Below are 21,229 nucleotides of genomic sequence, written 5' to 3' on the forward strand. Positions count from 1 at the left end.
TGGGACTACAGGCGCCCGCCACCACGCCCGGCTAATTTTTTGTATTTTCAGTAGAGATGGGGTTTCACTGTGTTAGCCAGGATGGTCTGGATCTCCTGACCTCGTGATCTGCCCACCTCGGCCTCCCAAAGTGCTGGGATTACAGGCGTGAGCCACCGCGCCCCGCCATAATTGCGGTTTTCACCATTACTTTTGAAGGCGAAAACTGCAGTTACTTTTGCTCCAACCTATTCATATTAATTGTATTCTCTTCATGAATATTATTATTCATGAGTATTAATTCATATTGTCTTCGTGTGTCTCTCTCCCCACTAAGACCATATGTTTCTCAGGGGCAGGAGCTATATTTTATATTTCCACGGCCTGGCACATGGTAGGTACTCTATCCATACTTGTGAAATTAATTAATGGATAGCCACATCAAGTTCACAAGAATCTTTAAGTATAATTTCACATACAACTACTTTTACTTTTTTTAAGATGGAGTCTCACTCTGTCACCCAGGCTGGAGTGCAGTGACGCAATCTCAGCTCACTGCAACCTCTGCCTCCTGGGTTCAAGCGATTCTCATGCTTCAGCCTCTTGAACAGCTGTAGCTACAGGTGCATGCCACCATGCCCGGCTAATTTTTGTAATTTTTTTTTTTTTTTAGTAGAGACAGGGTTTCGTCATGTTGGCCAGGCTGGTCTCGAACTCCTGACCTCAAGTGATCTGCCTGCCTTGGCCTCTCAAAATGCTGGATTACAGGTGTGAGCCACCGTGCCTGGCCACATATAACTACTTTTAGGATTTGTTTTCTGTCTTGGGGCTTCCTGGAGGTCAAGTCTTCTGGCTGTGTCTCTAAGCCACAGTGGGGTGCAGTGCCCCACTTGGGGGGCCATCAGGGGATTCCCTATAGACAAACTGTCCAGCCCTTCCTAGCATCCTGTCCTTAGTCGGACACTGGAAGGGCACAGAGCAGGAGTGAGCAGTTAAGGGTGAGCCCCAGAAGGAGCAGAGGAAAGAAAATAAGAAGTGAGGAGAACAGGAAGCAAGACTTCTCCCTCGGCTTTCCGTGGCCCTGGGAGCTGAGCACTGCTGCCAAGCAAACACTGGTGTGGAGCAGCAAGAAGGAGAGCCCAGGCTGGATGTGGTCGGCCGCTGGGTGGAGTTAAAATGTATAACAAGGGAGAGGCAACTGAAGAAAAGAAAAGATTCTTTTAAAAATTCGGCTGATGCCTAATTAAAAAAAAATTCCACTCCCTCATGCTACGTTTTAAGAGACTTCCCTTTCAGAATTATTTTCAGTCTGGTGGTAACAGGCAGGAAGAGTGTCAGATGTTCACCAAGCTATAAAGAGGACACTCCCCACCCTCTAAAACACAGGGCCAGCCCCCACATTGCTTTTCTGACTTGGGTTATGAGGATACAGGATGTGAAGTTGTCAAGGCATAGATCTTTCCGGAAAGGAGTGTCCCATGTGGTACATTAAAAAAAAAAAAAAAAAAAAAAAATGGCTGCAGTATTTTGCAGCTTCTCCCACCAAGAGGTGGAGTCAGTTTCACCAGCCCTTGAATCTGGGTTATACTACTCACGGGACATCAGGACACCTAATGCAAGCAGAAGCTTGACAAGCGCTTGCACAGGGGGGTTTGCTCTCTTTTGCTATTTTTGGAATCCAGCCATCATGTGAAGAAGTCTAGACTGGCTTACTAGAGACACATAGCCTGGTCACCCTTGTGGATCCCTCCAAGGTTCCAGGCACATAAGTGACACCATCTGGGACCACCAGGCCTCAGACAGTCCTCATGTGACTGTAGCCACATATACAAGTTCAGGTGAACTCAGCAGAAGAACTTCCCAGCTAAGCCCAACCCAAACTGCCATCTCCTAGGATGGTGAGCTAATTAATAATTGTTGTTTTAAGCCTCTTAAGTTTTGGATATTTTAAAAATATGGTGCTATGGTCTCAATGTTTGTGTTGCCTGGAAATTAATATGTTGAAACCTAATCCCCAATTTAGGGGCATTAAGAGGTAGGACCTTTGGGAAGTGATTAGATTATGAGAATGCAGCCCTCCTGAATGGAACTTGTGCCCTTATAGAAGAGGCCTAGGGGAGCTTGTTTGCCCCTTCTGCAATATGAAGACACAGCAAAAAGATGCCGTTTATGAGGAACGGGACTTCACGAGATACCAAATTTGCCAGTACGTTGATCTTGAACTTCTCAGGCTCTAAAACTGTGAGAAATACATTTCTATTGTTTATAAGTTACCCAGTCTGTGGTGTTTTGTTATAGCAGTACAGATGGACTAAGACAGATGGCAAAACCAACCAACCAACCTACTAATACAGTCTGAGTCACAGGTGGAAAAATCCATGTAGAAATAACCACCTTACAACCTTGTATAGGAAAGCTATTATAACGGTGTGTTTTGGCCTGTTCAAGCTGCCATAACAAAATACCACAAACTGGGTAGCTTTTAAGCAGCAGAAATATATTTGTCCCAGTTCTGGAGGCTGGGAAGTCCAAGATCAAGGCATTGAGGATGGCAGATCTGGTGTCTGGTGAGGACCTGCTTTCTGGTTCACAGACGGTATCTCCTTACTGTGTCTTCATGTGGTGGAAGGGGCAAGCTAGCTCTCTGGGTCTCTTTTATAAGATCAGTAAAGCCATTCATTCATGAGAGCTCCACCTCTATGACCTAATCACTTCCCAAAGTCCCCACCTCCTGATATCATCACATTGAGGGTTAGGTTTCAACATTCAGACCATACCCTAGAGCGATTCAGAGTGTGGGCTTTGAAGCCAGGCAGGTTCAGTCCTGCCACTCGGATATAATCTTGGACACCCTTGGTAACAACGGTAACAGTGACAGTACATGCTTTGCAGAGTTGTAATGAGAACTGTGTCGGCCAGGGTCACACACCTGTATTAGGATAACTTGAGGAGAGTTTATACAGGGACTACTACATCTACAAAGATGTGGTCAGGGTTCAGGGAAACACAAGAGAGGGTGTAGTGCCCTGGGGTTGTGATAGCACCCAGGTGGGAAGCAAGGACAGGGCATGGTGATGAGAAGCTGAGGACAGAGCAGCAGGGTCAAGAGGGCTGCTTAACAGGACCCATAACCTTGTGTTGAGAAACGAGTCTATTCTGCAGTGACATGGCTGGGAGGGGGCTGGGAGAATACAAACTCTGATCTAACTTCTTCCTCTTGCCTATTTTGCCAGTGATCCTCCTTGGCCAAATCCAACTGGAAGCCACTGGGCTTCAAATCAGCCTCCTGTGGCAAAACGCAAGGTGGAGAAGGTGGCAGAGTAGATCTGGGGCAAATGGAAGGTATCCAGTTCACGGATTTAAAAGCAATAATGCATAGGAAAGCACTGATCATGTACCTAGCACCGAATCACTGTTTGCTATAATATTATTATATTATCAGAAGAAACCAAGAGCTATGGGTGGCAGAAGAGGAATTGAGTATTTTTTTTTTTTTTTTTGCTAGGGTGACCTGCAGAATATTCATGGAGGAGGTCTGCTTTGAGTTGTGGCTTGGAGAGTTGAAGAAAATAATAGAGCAAACACTGACATGGAACCTACTATGTGCAGCTACCATTCTGGATGTCATACATACATTAATTTGTTTAGTCCTCATATCTACTTTAGGGGGTAGGTACTGTGATGGTTAGTATTAAGTGTCAATTTGATTGGATTGAAAGACACAAAATATTGATCCTGGATGTGTCTGTGAGGGTATTGCAGAAGGAGATTCACATTTGAGTCAATGGGCTGGGAAAGGCAGACCCACCCTTAATCTGAGTGGGCACCATCTAATCAGCTGCCAGTGCGGCTAGAATATAAGCAGGCAGAAAAATGTGAAGAGAGACTGGCCTGGCCTCCCAGCCTACATCTTTGTCCCATACTGGATGCTTTCTGCCTTTGAACATTGCACTCCAGATTCTTCAGTTTTGGAACTTGGACTGGCTCTCCTTGCTTCTCAGCCTGTAGATGGCCTAATGTGGGACGCTGTGATCATGTGAGTTAATACTTAATAAACTCCCATATACATATACAAACACACACACATATATATATATATACACACACACATATCTATTCCATTAGTTCTGTCCCTCTAGAGAACCCTAATACAGTACATTATCCCACTTCACAGATGAGAAATTGAGGCAGAGAGAAGTTGGATAACTCAGTCAAGGTCACACAGTAATAAGTAATGGAGCCAGGATTTGAACCAATTTCAAAGAGGGTGTGGGACACAGCATTTGTTTCTTAGGCACAGAGCTAAAAAATGCACATAGAGGAAGCAGTGAGTCATTCACACAGACTAGTGTGGGGTTTGTGCTGGAGAATGGGGAAAGACAGTCTGGGGAGAGAGCCAAGGACCAGAATGATGGGCGGAGGAATTTGTCCTCCATTCTGGGAGGCTCTGGGAAGCCACTGAGGACTTCAGAGAAGAGAAAGGCAATCACAGTGGGGCACCAGGAAATTTATCTGTGTGCAAGGCCAAACTAACAAAGCAGGGAGCAACTGGAAGCCAGGCAGTCAGCCAGAGGATACTGCAGAGGTCCAAGCACTAGGTGTTGAGGGCTTGAATGAGGATGATAGCAGCCTAGATGGAGGGAAGAGACAAGGGCGTTGCGCTGCCAGGGGAAGCACAACAGGACTTGGGAACTGAAGTACAGGATGTGTCAAGTAGGGGCTGAAGAAAGAGAAACAGATGGGAGGTTTGGGAGCCAGGTGATAGGTAAGTGATAGTATCAGATGTATCATTCAGCAACACTTAGTGTAAAAAGTGTTGGAAAAAAACTGTATATCAGCCAGTCTTGCGTGTTCTTTAGCTACAGTGTACATGTTAATAAGTCGTACCACTCCCACACACCGCAATCAATTGCGAAATAGCAATCTATTTTGCAATATCAGCTCCTGGTAAATTTCACTTGTGAGCCTGAAGCAAGGATAGGGGTGGATTCAAGGGCCTCCCCCTAAGGCAGTGAGAGGACCAGGGTTGCAGGACACTGTCAGTTTCGTTCTGGGGCAGCCAGAAGGATGCTTGGTTGCCCAGCAACAATGCTGCCTCCGCAGCAGCCTTGGTTTCCTGCAGTCCCAGATGCATCTCATTAAAAGGATAGAGGGATGGATGGCCGACACATTTTCTGAAGTGTCATTTTCAGCGTCCGGAGTCCTGGTATCTTGTTTATAAGTGGCACTTACAAAATACAAGGGAAAGAAAAAGAAAAGGGGAGAGGAAGAAAGGTCTCCTAGGATCTCAAGCATGCAACGTGTGGATCTCGACTCTCCAATTTCAGCTTGTCTAAGAGACGGGGTGCACAGCCTCCTTGAAATCCACCTGAAATGAATTAGCCTGAAGTAAAAGTAGGTGTTTATCTCAAGTCATTGCCTCAAATAGCTGACTACCTGTTGGAAGAAGGGTCTGATCGATGCAAACCAGAGCAGTCGTGCGTGAGCTGTTACACAGCGGTTAGTATCGATCAGAGCTAAAGGCTGCCGATAGGAATGTGGAGGAAACTGACAGGCAGAGAAGAGGGAAGAAGGAAACAGCCTTCGCTGGTGGCAGCCGTACAGAGGAAAGCCGATAAAAAGTCAATTCCACTTAACTGAATGACTGCTAACTAAATATTTTTGGGGCCAGAGCCTTCCCAGGTAGCAGCTGGAGCATCTCTGTTCCGGAACTGAGACATCAAGCGAGAGCTGGGCATCGACAGGCACGATCACTGGGCCCTGGTGATGGATGGGGGAAGAAGAGAGCCCCTAGATGCAGAGATGGGAGTCTTTGGGCTCAGCCGAGCTGACTGGGGCACTCGAGGACCGCCACTGACCACAGAGCACTGCTGACAGGCAAGAAAGGAACAGGGTACAGGCTGGATGTTATGGAACAGTTGCTGATTAATTAGTTCATTTAAAACCGTGATCCTTTTTCCTGAACCTCAGTAAGGGCTGTTGAAACTAACGGCTGCAGAGAAAGTTGGACAATGGCTGGTCCTATCACAGTCAGAAGCAGAATGGTGCCATGTAGTGTAGTTAAAAGACTGGTTGATGACTTATTTTCCTGAACTTTTATGCCCTCCGAAGGATTGTAGTTCTTTTCCTTGAATTAGATGTGAACACGTAACTTGTTTGGCCAATGAAATGTGAATAGAAGTGATGCATGTCCCTGCTGGGTAGAAGCATTTAATTACTGGTATACAACCTTCCTCTTCTTTGCTTGCCACTGTGATCCTGGGTACTAGTGTTGATATGGATAAGAGTGAAACCGTCTGGAATGTTAAGCAAATGGATGGATAATTTTCCAAAACTGCAATGAATTTTGTGCGAATAAGGAATAAACTTTTATTGTGTCACATCACTTAATTTTTGGGCTTGTTTGTTACCCAGCATAACTGAACCTTTCCTGACTAATACAGGGGGGCTGGGTTTTAGAATCCTGTCTCTACCAGTTGTTACTATTTGGGTGATTTGGTCTATTTCTTAATCCACCCCAATCTTGTTTTATTTATATAAAGCACATGAAAACAGCAACGACAACAAATTACCATGTGCTGAATGCTCACAGGTGCAGGCATGGCAAAAGCTCTGCATATATTAACTTGATTAATTCTCAAAGCAACCGTGTGAAGAATCTATTCTTATCTTCATTTTACAATCGTGAAACCTAGCACTCAGAGAGGTTGAAAGAATTCCCCATGGTCACACAGCTTATAAATGACAGGCAAGAGTTCAAACCCAGGCAGACCAATTCCAGAGCACTTTTTCTTAACCATTTTCCTATACTGCCTCTCAGCTTGAGTGCTTAATAAATGACAGGTACTGTAAGCCCAGGAATAAATTCACTGACTGACCTGTACTCAAGCACTCCATATGGGAGGAGAAGAAAACAAGATTGCATTTCTTTTGATCTTTTACCATTTTATACTCCCTATTCCCTTACGAGCCTATGTAGGGTTTGATCCTGTCTGAAATATCCTTCTCCACTTGTTCCCCAAATCCTGGTTATTTCTAAAACTCCAGATCAATTCCCCACTCATTTGTGATACAAACAAGGGAATTCCTTAGCATTAGAAGAGACCATCAGAGAATACCTTTCGGAAGAGTTTCTCATCTATATAACTGGGATAATAACACTCACCTCATGGGGTTGTTGGAGTAATGCTCATCTTTTATCAGTTGAACCCCAAAGAGATCCTAGGGAGAAAGGGGCATTACACTGAACAAGTGCCTACTTCCTTTGTGCTAAGTCTCTCCTTGAACCTTCCCCACACTCTTCCAAAGGGGATACCACTGACTCCAGATGACCGGTGGAGAAACTGAGCCTCAAAGAGTTGAAGTGAGCCAGGCATGGAGGGGCATGCTTGTAATTCCAGCACTTTGGGAGGCCAAGGTAGGTGGATTGCTTGATGTTGGGAGTTTAAGACCAGCCTGGCCAACATGGTGAAATCCCATCTTTACTAAAAGTACAAAAATTAACCGGGTGTGGTGGTGGGTTCCTGTAATCCCAGCTACTCAGGAGGCTGAGGCATGAGAATCGCTTGAGCCTGGGAGGTGGAGGTTGCAGTGAGCCCAGATCACACCATTGCACTCCAGCCTGGGTGGCAGAGACTCTCTCTCTCTCTCATACACACACACAGAGTTGAAGTGATATCTAGTGTCCGTCTCTATTTTCTCTGAGCCTGTCTGAGACCATTTCACAATTGTGAGGAGTAACAGTCTTCTAAATACCTTAATTAGGAGATCTTCTTTGCCCTCTGCTTGTCAAATGCTGGTTACTTGAGAAATGCATTCTGTTTACTGATATATCAATGTATTGACGTGTACAGTGTGTGCATGTGTGTGCGTGTGTGCATGCAGATGTGTGTGCATGTGCGTGTATGCGCCCGCGCGTGCATGTGCGTGTGTGTGCATGTGCGTGTGTGTGTGCGCGCGTGTGTGCGTGTGTGTGCCCAGTAACCAATGTCTGGTGGCTCTTTTCAACCGATATTTTGGGCATGGGCTAAGGAGAGTGTGCTCAGGCTATTTTAAGTTTCTGTACTTAATGCTTAGCAATTTTAATAAACTTCATTCTGTTAGGTAGTTGACTTAATATTTTAAATATGGTTTTAATTAACCATCCTCCTTGTGTTTAAGGCAAAAGCAGGAAAACAGGGAAAGCGTCTAACCCGAGAGCTTTGCCAGTGATTCCACTCTTTGTGACAATGAAGGCCAGAATTCCAGAATGCAGAGGCGAGAGCTCTCCCAAAATTGTTTCTTAGGGCATAGACCTATAATGCTTAAATCATTTCTAATCCCACTGGGTTCTGTTATCCCAGCACAGACTGTAAACATTTATTTTTGGGCTTTCCCAGAAATGTGTCTTATGGAAGGGATTAGCTGTTTGCGCATGTAAAGTTCCGAAGGTGAGCTCCTCTAACCTAACCCACATAATTAAAGTGGAAAATTTTTGGTGGAGGAAAAAAAACACATCAGGGAAAATACCATGTTTGGAAAGAGAGCTGTACTCCTACAGTCTCAAGAGATGGCTCTGCGTTCTCGGGCACTTAATTATATCCCATCTTGCTATGTGCTCCAATTCTTTCATCCTTTCGGTCTTTGCAGACAATACCAGGATCCCTGGCACCATACGCTCTTCTCTGAGAGGGTCTACAATGTCTAGCTTTGCAGTGAGACAGTAGGCAACTGGAGGACAAGGAGAGTGACACTGACATGGAGCCAGTGACTGGGTTTACACTATCATTTTAAAACATGAGGTTCATCACTTTTTAAAGTGTGGAGTATATAGGGAAGAAAATAAAAAAGAACAAAGCAAAACAAGAGTTTGGTTTTGGTTTTGTTTTTGTTTTTAAGACAGAGTCTTGCTCTGTTTCCGAGGCTGGGGTGCAGTGGAGGCGATCTCAGCTCACTGCAACCTCCGCTGCCCAGGTTCAAGCGATTCTCCTGCCTCAACCTCCCAAGTAGCTGGGATTACAGGCGCCTGCCACCACACCTGGCTAATTTTTAAAAAAATTTTCAGTAGAGACAGGGTTTCGCCATGTTGGCCAGGCTGGTCTCGAACTCCTGACCTCAGGTGATTCATCTGCCTCAGCCTCCCAAAGTCCTGAGATTACAGGCGCGAGTCACCATGCTGGGACCAGACAGTTTCCTTTAAAAATGCAAATGGCTAGGGGCACTAGTAGACATTTGTCACCAACCCCTCTGCAACTGCAGCTTTGTGCCTGAGTTGGTGGTGCTGGTTCTGGAGTTAGACCCTCTGGGCTGCACTCCAGGTCCTGTCCCTTGCTGGCTCTTGTTAACTTCTTTGTGTCTCAGTTTCTCTATCTGTAAAGTGGGAGTAATAATAGGACTTGTTTTCTAGGGTTGACATGAGAATTCAATGAAAGAATATATGAAAATACCATGAGAACAAGTCAATGCACAGCATTACATAGCAGGACCTGCGAAAGGTCAGCTACTATGCCTGTTATAGATAATGAACGCCTAAAAATAAATCATTTGAGAAAAAACAACTGCCCTTGTGAAGTACTTGATAAACACGATTCATGGTCCAGAGTGCTTGATGTACATGACTCATACAATCTTTCACTCAACCCTAAGGAAGTAGGTTCTAGTAAAAGTCCATTTCACAGAGGAGGGAACACAAAAGCAAAATGTAACTTGCCCAAGGTCATGCAGCTAGGTCAAGCTGAGCTTTGAGGGCACGTCTGATTCTTCCTACTGGGCCAGCTAAGACAGGGTAGTTTTAAGAGGGGAACACAGAGAGACAGAGAGACTTTAGGACCCAGAGATGCTAGTCAAAGTGTGAGCTGACGCAATGAGCGCCACAGGGTGGGAGGGATATCCAGAGGAGAGGACCAAAGCATCAAAGGAACTTGCCTTTACCTGATTTTGCCTAGGGCCAGTACAATATCTGATTTCTTTTATGGTCTCCAATGTTGCCTGGAGCAGGGATCTGAGTCCTAAAACTAGGTACTGTATTCCAGTTCTACCACATATTCTATGATCTTGGCAACTCACATTCCTTTCCCAGCAAGTTTCATTTTCTGGGAAATGGGGATCAGAAATCGAGGCTCCCCTACCTCACAGAGCTGTTGTGAAGCTCAAATGTTTGGGGATGTTTAACTGCTCGGTTAACTAGAAAGCACTGTACAGAGATGCTAGATATTATTACTGGCTTGATGCCTCCCTGTGAATGCAAGAGGGATGCGGGTCCAGTGCAGTGGCTCACACCTGTAATCCCAGTGCTTTAGGAGACCAAGGTAGGAGGATTGCTTGAGGCCAGGAGTTCAAGACCAGCTTGGGCAGCATAGTGAAACCCTATCTCTACAAAAATTTAAAAATTAGTCCCATGTGGTGGCACACAACTGTAGTCACAGCTACTCAGGAGGCTGAGGTGGGAGGATCACTTGAGCCCAGGAGAATGAAGCTACAGTGAGCTATGATTATATCACTGCACTCCAGCCTGGGTGACAGAGGAAGACTCTGTCTCAAAAAAAAAAAAAAAAAAAAAAAAAAGAGTGGAGAGGGGATGCACTTGGTCCTTCAAAACTTTGATTTAGAGAGGACCCAAATTTGTGCCTCTCTGGATAAAACTTTATGGTGTCAGAGATCCTGGTATTGTCTGGAATCAATTCAAGAAGAGGGAAGGAGACTGGCAGCCTCGTGGATGAAGGTATTATGATAGCAGGTTTCAGGAACATGCTGTAATCAGCTCTCTCCTCTCTGTAGTTCCACTCCTAGCAATTTGAGGCCAGCTGGGGACTGGATGATGTCCTCTCTGATGCATTGGAATTTGTCCTGCTTTATGGTCTGGTCTGCTATAGGACCACATATCACACAGAGACACAAAGCAATTGACAGCATCCCGGCCGTTTCTTACAGATCCAATATCCTGTGTCTAGGCTGTATTTCAGGCCAACTTTTAGTGAAGTGGATCAATGCTTGAAGCACATAATGTAACATGATTCTTCAAGAGTTTGATTAATTGTGTCACAGTCACAGCCTCAGTTCAGGTTCAACCTTTTAAAAGTTTTATTATTGTATAAAGTGATCAATCAGGAGGAGAGGGAAGACAAATGCTCGATGTTGGCCATCTCTCTCTCTCGTCTTCGTCAGCAAGTGTTCTCCTCGTCAGTTCAGCTGGATCATGATGGAGAAATTCATGAAGATGCATGGCGCAGCAAAATATGGACCACCAAAGAGTGCTCTGAGTGGAAGTCCAGCTCCTCCAGTGCTGACCAAACTTGGCAACACACAGGAGGCCCTGGGGTGTTTTAAGAAAGTCAGAGCCCTGTATTTCACCCACAGAAGTTCTGATGCTCTTGGTCTAGGGCCTGGTCTGGGCATCTCTTGGGGATTCTAATGTGTAACTGAGTGTTATGGTGGAATTATGTCCATAACTTCCAGTATCCCAGAATGTGACTGTATTTAGAGATAATACCTTTAAGGAGGTAACTAGGGGCTGAGCGCGGTGGCTCATGCCAGTAATCCCAGCACTTTGGGAGGCTGAGGTGGGTGGATCACCTGAGGTCAGGAGTTCAAGACCAGCCTGGGCAACATGGCGAAACCCTGTCTCTACAAAAAATACTAAAGAGGCTGGGCGCGGTGGCTCACGCCTATAATCCCAGCACTTTGGGAGGCTGAGGTGGGCGGATCACCTGAGGTCAGGAGTTCAAGACCAGCCTGGCCAACATGGTGAAATCCCATCTTTACTAAAAATACAGAAATTAGCCAGGTGTGGTGGCAGGTGCCTGTAATCCCAGCTACTTGGGAGGCTGAGGCAGGAGAATCACTTGGAAAAAAAAAAAAAAAAAGAGGTAATTAGGGTACATTGAGGGCATATGGGTGGACCCTAATCCAATAAGACTGGTGTCCTTTAAAGAAGAGGAGATTCGGACACAGACACACAGAGCAAAGACCATGTGAACACCCTGGAGGAAGATGGCCAGCTACGAGCCAAGATGAGAGGCCTCAGAAGAAACCAATCCTGCCAACACCTTGATCTTGGGCTTCTGGCCTGCAGAACTATGAGAAAATACATTTCTGTCATTGAAGCCGCCTAGTTTGTCATACTTTCTTTGTGGTATTTTGGGGGTTCCTGTCCACCAACTTCTGTTTTCTCCATCTCCAGATCCCTCTCTTGGGTCATATCCTGTTAGAAGCTGCTCTCACAGTAATCCCCAAGAATGTATTAGCTGAACTTAAGGTTTTAGCCCTCCCACAAGTACCTATACGGGATTCTTACCTGGAGTAATCTAGGTAGCTGAGATGCATTTGGACTGATGGCTTTCCAGTCATCATTGCTGTAGTGACAGCCAATACTTACTATGTGCCAAATACTGTTCCAAGTGCTCTCGCTCTCTGTCTCTCTGTGTCTGTCTATATCTACGTCTATATCTGTATCTATTATTCATTCGTTGAATCCCCCCAATAGCCCTATGAGGTACGTGTGCTTAAAAGAGGAAGCTGAGGCACAAAAGGGTTGAGTAATATATCCAAGGTTTTACAGATAGTAAATGGTAGAGCTACGATTTGAACCCAGGAAGTCTGACTTCAGGTACCATGCTTTTAACCACTCACCACTCAGATGACCTCAATGGCCCCTAGCAGGGTCAGAACAGACTTTGGGGACTAGCTTTGTTTTTCTAACAATAGCAGTTAGTGACCTTCCCTGTTAGTCTCCCCACCTCTTTTTTTTTTTTTTTTCCAGAGACAGTCTTGCTCTGTTACCCAGGTTGGCATGCAGTGGCATGATCATGGCTCAGTCCTGGTCTCAAGTGATCCTCTTGCCTCAGCCTCCCTAACAGTTGCGACCACAGGCATGTGCGACACCCAGCTAACGAAAATTTTTTTTTTTTTTTTTTTTTTTAAGATATGGGGTCTTGCTATATTGCCCAGACTGGTCTTGAACACCTGGGCTCAAGTGATCCTCCTGCCTCAGGCTCCCAAAGTGCTGGGATTACACGTGTGCCCCACTGTACCTGGCTCCCTGTTAGTTCTTATTTCTCTATTTCTAAGTGCCTGAGACAGTACCCTCTGTGGGATATTTTTTTTTTTATTGTTTCCAAATATTACCCTTCCCTATGGGAGGATTATCCTTCTCCCATCTCATCAACATCAGACTTGGCCATGTGACTTGCTTTGGCTGCCCATAAAATGTGAGAGGAAGTGATGTTTGCTACTTTTGAGCAGAAACTTTAAAAGTCATCATGCAATTTTTCTCTTCTCCCTTCTAGCATGAGAATACTTTGAAGCTAGGCCCAAGCAGCAACTTCAGCTCAGGTCTCGGAATAAAGACAAAATAGAGGGGAGATGCAATCAACCTGTGAGCAAAAAAAATGGATATTTGTTGCAAGCCACCGAGACTCAGGGGTTGTTTGTTACTGCATCATTACTTAGTAAAAACTGACTGATACATTCTCTGAATACCAATATATTTAAGTGAAATGCCAGGACTGTTGTAAGGATAATAACTTTAATCAATAAGCATACTCTTAAATAACCAATAAACTATATTATAACTTATCCAAGAAATCTTGCAAAACAGCTTTCTACCTTCTGTGAATACTTTCTGTGCATCTATCCATCTCCATCTCAGAAGGCTAAAAGATCATAAACCCTTGCCTAGCTCAGTACACATGGAGTTCATTCACCACTCAATATGTACAAAGAGAATCAGAAGGAAGAGATGGAGAAGACTAAATATTATTTTAGGTTCCAGGACATTGGATGGAATGGGAGAGAAAAAGGATTTATTTTCTTTCATAGATGGGAATTAGTACAAAGGCCTGATGAGACTGTCCCTTAACCAAGGACAGAGAATGAAAGAACTTGTCAATGTAAATTATCCATTCCAAGCTTTCGACCCTGCTGCCATTTTTGGTTCCAAATTGCTCACGTTTCTTAGAGGCTGCAAACTTATGACCTATGAACTGAATGTGGCCTGTGGAAGTCTTTTAACATACCAAATAAAACACTATTCTATGTGCGGATGTTTGAATCAAATTGATTGCCAACAATCAAAATTTGAGATATTTCAAGTTAAAAAAAATAGTTCAAGCTTCTCTTAATTGAAAGCCTTGGTTACACTGGGCTTAGGAAACTTCAACTAGAGTTGAGCAGCAGCTGCTTCTTACGCTGGGCATGGTTTCCACAGTCCCTACCTCTCCCTATTGCCTTATACTAGGCACACTTCACTTATTTATATTCTTTTTTTTTTTTTTTTTTTTTTTGAGATGGAATCTTGCTTTGTCGCCCAGGCTGGAGTGCAGCGGTGCGATCTTGGCTCACTGCAACCTCCGCCTCCTGGGTTCAAGCAATTCCCCTGCCTCAGTCTCCTGAGTAGCTGGGATCACAGGCACACACCACCATGCCTGGCTAATTTTTGTATTTTTAGTACAGATGGGGTTTTACTATGTTGGTCAGGATGGTTTCGAACTGAACTTGTGATCCACCCGCCTTGGCCTCCTAAAGTGCTTAGATTACAGATGTGATTATTTATATTGTTTACTTAACCCATGGAAGCACTTGAGTTTGCCACCTTGGGTATCAATTAACTCCTTTCCTTTCCTTTTTCTTGTCCTTCTTTTATTCCTATGTCTTCCACAGTGAAAAAGGAGATCTCGGGGACTCTATTTTTGTCACTCTGAGGACATCACTCTTCTGCCTTGTTTTTGGAATTTGGGGTGACCCAAACTTGACAGTCCAGTTCTTTGGTTCCCAAAAAGAATCATTCTAAACTATTAGGTTGGTGCAAAAGTCATTGCAGTTTTTGCCATTAAATGTAATGGCCAATGGGTGCAGTGGTTCATGCCTGTAATCCCAACACTTTGGGAGGCCAAAGCAAGCAGATCGCTTGAGGTCAGGAGTTCGAGACCAGCCTGGCCAACATGGTGAAACTTCGTCTCTACTAAAAACACAAAAATTAGCCGGGCATGGTGGAGCATGCCTGTAGTCCCAGCTACTTGGGAGGCTGAGGTGGGAGGATCACTTGAACTCCAGAGGCAGAGGTTGCAGTGAGCCGAAACTGCACCACTGCCCTACAGGCTGAGTGACAGAGTGAGAGTCTGTCTCAAAAAAAAAAAAAAAAAAAAAGTAATAGCCAAAACTGCAATGACTTTTGCACCAATCAAATAAGACAATTCTAGGGGTGCAGGGAAGGGATGCTTTCTGCTAGAGATCCTGACAATGTTTATCTAATAGCTTCTACAGTACTCGGTGATTTGCATATTTGTATAGCTAGCAGGTCTTGGAGCAGCATAAGCCTCCTGCCCACTAGATAATTCTGTTGCTTAACAAACCATAACAGCTTTGATTATATGGAAAATGCTAGCAGTAAATGATTGGAAAATGATTTTACTGTTTTCTGTTATGGAAACTCACATGTAGGAACATTATGGAACTGTCTTGAAATTTCTTTTGCCTTCTAAATGTAAAATCACTAGATTTTGATATTTCAGCAATTCTAGATTTTAAAATATCAGAGCTGATGAGATCGATACTGCTTTGTAGATACCTACACTGCAGAGAGCCAGCCAGTGCTATCTGGATAAAGTAGACAGTGGGTAGGCATTTGCAAGCCTCTCACCTACCCTTTTTCTTTTCCTGCACCAGATTCATTACTATACTGACCTCTCATTGGCTAAAACTTTACATCAAGGCCCAGGGACTGTAAACCCACGGCAGCTTGGACTATATGGAATATGAATGTTGAGATACATACTTCAGTTCCTGAACTCAGTAATGAAATCACCCTCAGAGTTCTCATGCCAGCATTCAGCTAGCTGCAACTTTCTCCTGCTTGCCTTCTAAGGAGATTAAGAACGGGCATTTTATTTTGTTTCTGTTTTAGTTTATTTGAAGGTTTTATGATGTCTTGGTTGAGTGGCTCGTGGGACTTGCAAATAAACATGCTGCTTTTAAAAATGGCAAGTTGTTTTTATTTATTTCTTTTAGGTGCCCAGTGACCTCTGGGTATATTAGGCAGCTTTAAATTATAATTAAAATAATAACTGTCATCCTAAAACAATAATAGATGTTGAATGATACAAACACCAAATTAGGATGTTCAGAAAATCTGTATGAAGGAAGCCAGAGAAAGCATGGAATTAAAAACATTATCTTTGTGGCAGTGTGACCAAAGGAAACTTATCTCAAACAGCAGCTTTGTTATAATGTTTTTTTGTTTTGTTTTGCCTTCCTATAAGGCTACTCAAAATTTTTTTTGTATTTCTTAGATTTGGGGTATTGGGGGGTGGGGGAATATCCAGTTCTTTAGTTGATCTTGTTATGACTTTACCGACAGAAGGAAATAATGAAAACTGCTTGTCATCGGAGAAAATCCCCTGTATTCTGATGATTTCTTGACAATTTCTCAAGTCCATGGACACAATCAGTAGAAGCCGACATTGTGTTTCGCTGGATGCCAAATCCTCAGAGTGCTTCTGAGTCCCTCTAAGACATACATCTGCATTCCTCCATCTGTCATCTTAGTTCATCTTCCTCTCCCAACTGTTCTTAAATTAAATGACTACATCTAATGGGAGATTTTCTCGTGAAAGCTTATGAGAATTTGCCTGAAGACAAATTAAAACATTGCAATGTAATCACCCAACTCCACTCACTGCTTGGCTGGCCCCAGTGCCTGCTTTTACCCAAAGGGGTCAATCAATGTTTGGGCCCTGTATAGAGAGAAGCAATCAGGAAGGAAGCCCATTCAAGAGGAGGTGGCACCCACCCGCTGATGGTCAGAGGGTCAGGGGATGAAGACTGGATCTGCCCGCTGCAGAGAGAGCTGTGAGATATGCCAGGGCTCCAAAGACCAGGACAAGAAGAGTAGGAGACTCTCTTGTAGGGAGTGAAAGAAAACAAACGTCTGGTTCTCGAATATCAAGGCATGATGCTTAACCCCAGGGATATGAAAGTTCCCCTTCTCTCACCCTCCACTCCCCATGGATGAGTGGATGTTTTCCTGCAGTTGTTACAGGTCACCAGGGTTGATGGGACTCTTCAGCTTGGCTGGTCATTGCCCCCCACTTTTTTTTGAGATAGGGTCTCCCTCTGTCACCCAGGCTGGAGTGCAGTGGGATGATCATAGCTCACTGCAGCCTGGACTGCCCAGGCTCAAGCAATCCTCCCACCTCAGCCTCCTGAGTAGCTGGGACCACAGGCATGCGCCACTATGCCTGGCTAATTTTTGAAAACGTTTTTGTAGAGACAGAGTCTCACTGTATTGCCCAGGCCGGTCTCAAACTCCTAGGCTCAGGCAATCTTCCTGCCTCGGCCTCCCAAAGGGCTGGCATTACCAGTGTGAGCCACTGCACCCTGCCTGGTCACTGCCCTTTTATTCTCTAACTACACCATGTGAATCCCTTTCAACATTTGGTTGAAGGGGACAGCATCTCCAGCAATTCCACCTTACAGAAATGTATCCTAATGAGACAATGAGACAGATTCACCAAGCACAAAGATGTCCATCACATCATTGTTTACAACATCACTGCTCATTAATAGGGAAATTAGTTAAATAAACGATGGTATATCCAACACTGGAATGCAATGTGGTCATTGCAATGAAACTATGAAAAATCATCAAACATTATTGAAAATCTATAACCCAATGACATGGTATACTGTTGCAGACATTATGCATACTATGATACCACTGGCATGAAATAAAACATATGTATATGTGTATGCATAAGAGACATCTGATGGGATAAAGTCCAGGTTAACCATGTTTACTTCTGGGTGGTGGAATTTTTGGCGATTTTAATTTTTATGTGTTGATAAATTGCTTGCATTTCTCAAGATATTGTACATCATCTTTTAATCAGAAAAATAAAGCTTAAAGCTAGGTCTACATTTGAGAGAAAAAAGAACAGCCTTGGTTAATGGTATGTGAGTCATTACGCTGTTCTCCTAAAGTCTCCAAACCCAAAAAATTTCCCAGGGCATTGAATCCTGGGAAAGAGCTTTGGCTGGGTCATGATGGGAACAGGGAGTTGGCTGCCCCTGTGATGCTCCAACTCTTTATTCCCAGGCTATGACAGTCTAATTTGATAATCATTTCCATTAAAACTTTATGCTCCCTACTAAACACTCAAAGTGCTTCCTTGGATCAATGCTTTCAAGTTCATCCTCATATCATCTTTGTAAGGCAGAGGTAGGTAGGGAATAAGAAGAAAAATTTCAGGACCCGAGACATCAGTGGCTATGGGACTTGAGGGAGACAATGGTACTGCCGAGACTAGTGTACTGGTTCTCAATCTCTCAGCTCAGGGCTTCTTCCACGAACCCCTAGTGCTTCAATTTCAGAAGTGAGATGGAACCAGGCATGGCGGCTCACACCTGTAATCCCAGCACTTTGGGAGGCCATGGTGGGAGAATCGCTTGAGGCCACGAGTTTGAGACCAGCCTGGGCAACATAGTGAGACCTTATCTCTACAGATAATTTAAAAACTAGCTGGGCACGGTGGGCACATGCCTGTATTCCCAGCTACTTGGGAGGCTGAGGTGAGAGAATTGCTTAAGTTTGAGGCTGAAGTGAGCTATGATCATGTCACTACACTCCATCCTGGGAGACAGAGTGAAACCTTGTCTCAAAAAACACAAAAGTTTAAAATAAAATAACCTTTTTAATAATTCAGGAAATGAAACTAAAACCATCTGTATCTTTGTGTGTACGGATGTTCAAGAGTTGGATTATAATCTGGCTGTGATCAAAGTGCTCATTAAGAGGAATATTTTTGGGCCTCTTATGGCCATTATGGGTCCTGATTCGTCCTTATCTGCTGAGACAGTGCTCTCAGGGAAGTCTGGAGTTTGGATTAAAGGTTTCAGTTCTACTATTAACAGTGACAAACAAAGGCAAGGGTTAACCTGACTAGGTCCCAACCTTTTCATACCTAAAACAGGTGGGGAGGCCAGGCGTGGTGGCTCACACTTGTAATCCCAGCACTTTGGGAGGCCGAAGTGGGTGGATCACTTGAGGTCAGGAGTTCAAGACCAGCCTGGCCAACATGGCATAACCCTGTCTCTACTAAAAATACAAAAGTTAGCCAGATGTGGTGACAAGTGCCTGTAGTCCCAGCTACTTGGGAGGCTGAGGAACGAGAATAAATTGAACCCAGGAGGTGGAGGTTGCAGTAAGCTGAGATTGTGCCACTGTACTCCAGCCTGGGTGACAGAGCAAGACTCTGCCCCCAAAACAACAAACAACCGAACCAAAAAAACATGAATGGGAGAGAAAGCTTGGCCTTACACTCCCGAAGGCATCATTTGGAGGATCAAGTGATGGAAGAGCTAAGAAGTCCCTCTCTTTGACTTCTCTTTAGCCTTCTCGAGAGCAGCTGGTCACCCTACTCCACAGCACATTCTTGTAATATGCTGCCACTTACACTCTACATCTTGAGGTTTCTGCCTCCCCAGTCGGGCTGTGAAAGAACAAAGTCAAGAATGATTCTGAGTCAATATAATACCACGCCTATGACCTAATACCGCAGTTTTCAATAGATGTTTGCCGACTGGGTGAATGGTTCAGAAATTCAAAGTACTCCACCAGGGAAATACCTTAGAGATTGCAACAGAGAAACTCATGGAACTGTTTTACTCTGAAATATACGATGTATTACCCATTTAAAAAAGGTCACACACTTTCTGAGATTGTTAGAGTATGTGGAATGACAAAAGTAGTTGCCGACATTTGACTGGTCACTTTGTGCCAAGCACTGTGCTAATCTCTAAATATATATATACACACATATACATATATATACATATGTGTGTGTGTATATACATATATATATATATATATATATATATATTTTTTTTTTCCAGAGACAGGGTTTCGCTCTGTCACCCAGGCTGGAGTGCAGTGGCTTGATCATAGTTTACTGTAGCCTCGAACTCCTGGGCTCAAGGGATACTCCCATCTCAGCCTCCTGAGCAGTAGGGACTACAGTTGTTCTCCACTGTGTAGGACTGATTTCTAAATTTTTTGTGGAGACAGGGTCTTGTTTTGTTACCCAGGCTGGTCTCAAACTCCTGGGCTCAAGCGATCCTCCTGCCTCTGCCTCCCAAAGTGTTGGGATTACAGGTATAAGGCATCACATCATGCTGAGCTAAATAAATTTTCTAATTTAATCCTACCAACCTCCCTCTGAGGTAGGTGGCATTATCATTCCAGTTTTTCAGATTCTGATTCTGAGGCTCAGGAGGTAGTCTGCCCATGCGGAGAAAGAATAGGTCTGGAAGCCACTTCCCAGCCTGTAATCTTGATCTCTTTCCTGACTGTGTGTCTGGGGCAGATTTGCAACAAAGAGCAGGGTGGTTTGGGACCTGTTTATTTTCATTCTAACTCAAGGTTTATATTGAGTTGGCTTCTTGCAGATGCTCTTTCAACCAGCCCGTGCTGAGCAGGTGAAACTGAACAAGGCCGCGATAAAGGCTCAGGTGGTTGCACATCATCACCCTGCCTTCTGACAATATCATTCACCTTCAGAGCATTAGCTCAAACATGGTCCCTCCCTTTGTTTCTTAAATGTTCCCATTTTCCTTTACTTCTCTCTCGGTTTCCTCTTAACCAGCTGAGTGACAGAAACTCAATGCTGACCACTTCATTAGCCGATGACCTTGTCCCTCTGGCCTTTTGCCCTGCCTGCTCTCCGGGGCAGGTTACCTTACGTCATAAGTCCTTGTCAAAGGTCAGGACCTCTGAGCCATCAGCACTGGGCATGTTGTTTTAATATATATCTAGAGAAATCAGGGCTGTCGGATCACATTAGGTCCTATTTACGGATTGCACGCCAATACCCGCCGTAGAGAAGAACTGTTACCTTTGAAATACAATCATGGCTAGTTAACCAGTGAGTACAGAAGGGGGATTATATTCCATCAGTGAGGCCCTTGTAATCTGTTTCTCCCCCCATCGGCAGGGCTACCTTTCTTCCTGTACAGAGAAAATCCTTATAAACAGTAGTCACATAAAGGAGTGAGGCTAAGAGATACATTGTGTTTTTAAAACCAGATGCATTAATGAGTGTGTGAGGGGTAGTGTGGAGTGTGATAAAGAGTGCCACTCTTGCTAGCGTGAATTGGCATGAGGCTCTGGCTAGCTGTTGATACGGTAATAAAATGATAAAGTTAACAGCTACTATCCGTTGAGTGGTTATAGGCACAAGACTAAGCATTTTATACGCACTACCCTGTTTGAGAGTCGTAATAT

General features: G+C 44.2%; 1 protein-coding gene across 1 annotated transcript in view; it reads right to left on the bottom strand.

Annotated features, from left to right (window-relative positions):
* Nucleotides 1-5,538: 5,538 nt before the first annotated feature.
* Nucleotides 5,539-21,229, bottom strand: part of LOC101016429 (putative uncharacterized protein C16orf47) — a 51,960-nt gene continuing 36,269 nt past the window's right edge. The window contains 2 exon segments of the mRNA XM_031658634.1: nt 5,539-5,846; nt 9,201-9,360. Coding sequence (XP_031514494.1) covers nt 5,602-5,846; nt 9,201-9,360 — 405 coding nt within the window. The 3' untranslated portion in view covers nt 5,539-5,601.

This window comes from Papio anubis, chromosome 18 (genome assembly GCF_008728515.1).
Source record: "Papio anubis isolate 15944 chromosome 18, Panubis1.0, whole genome shotgun sequence".
Lineage (NCBI taxonomy): Eukaryota > Metazoa > Chordata > Mammalia > Primates > Cercopithecidae > Papio > Papio anubis.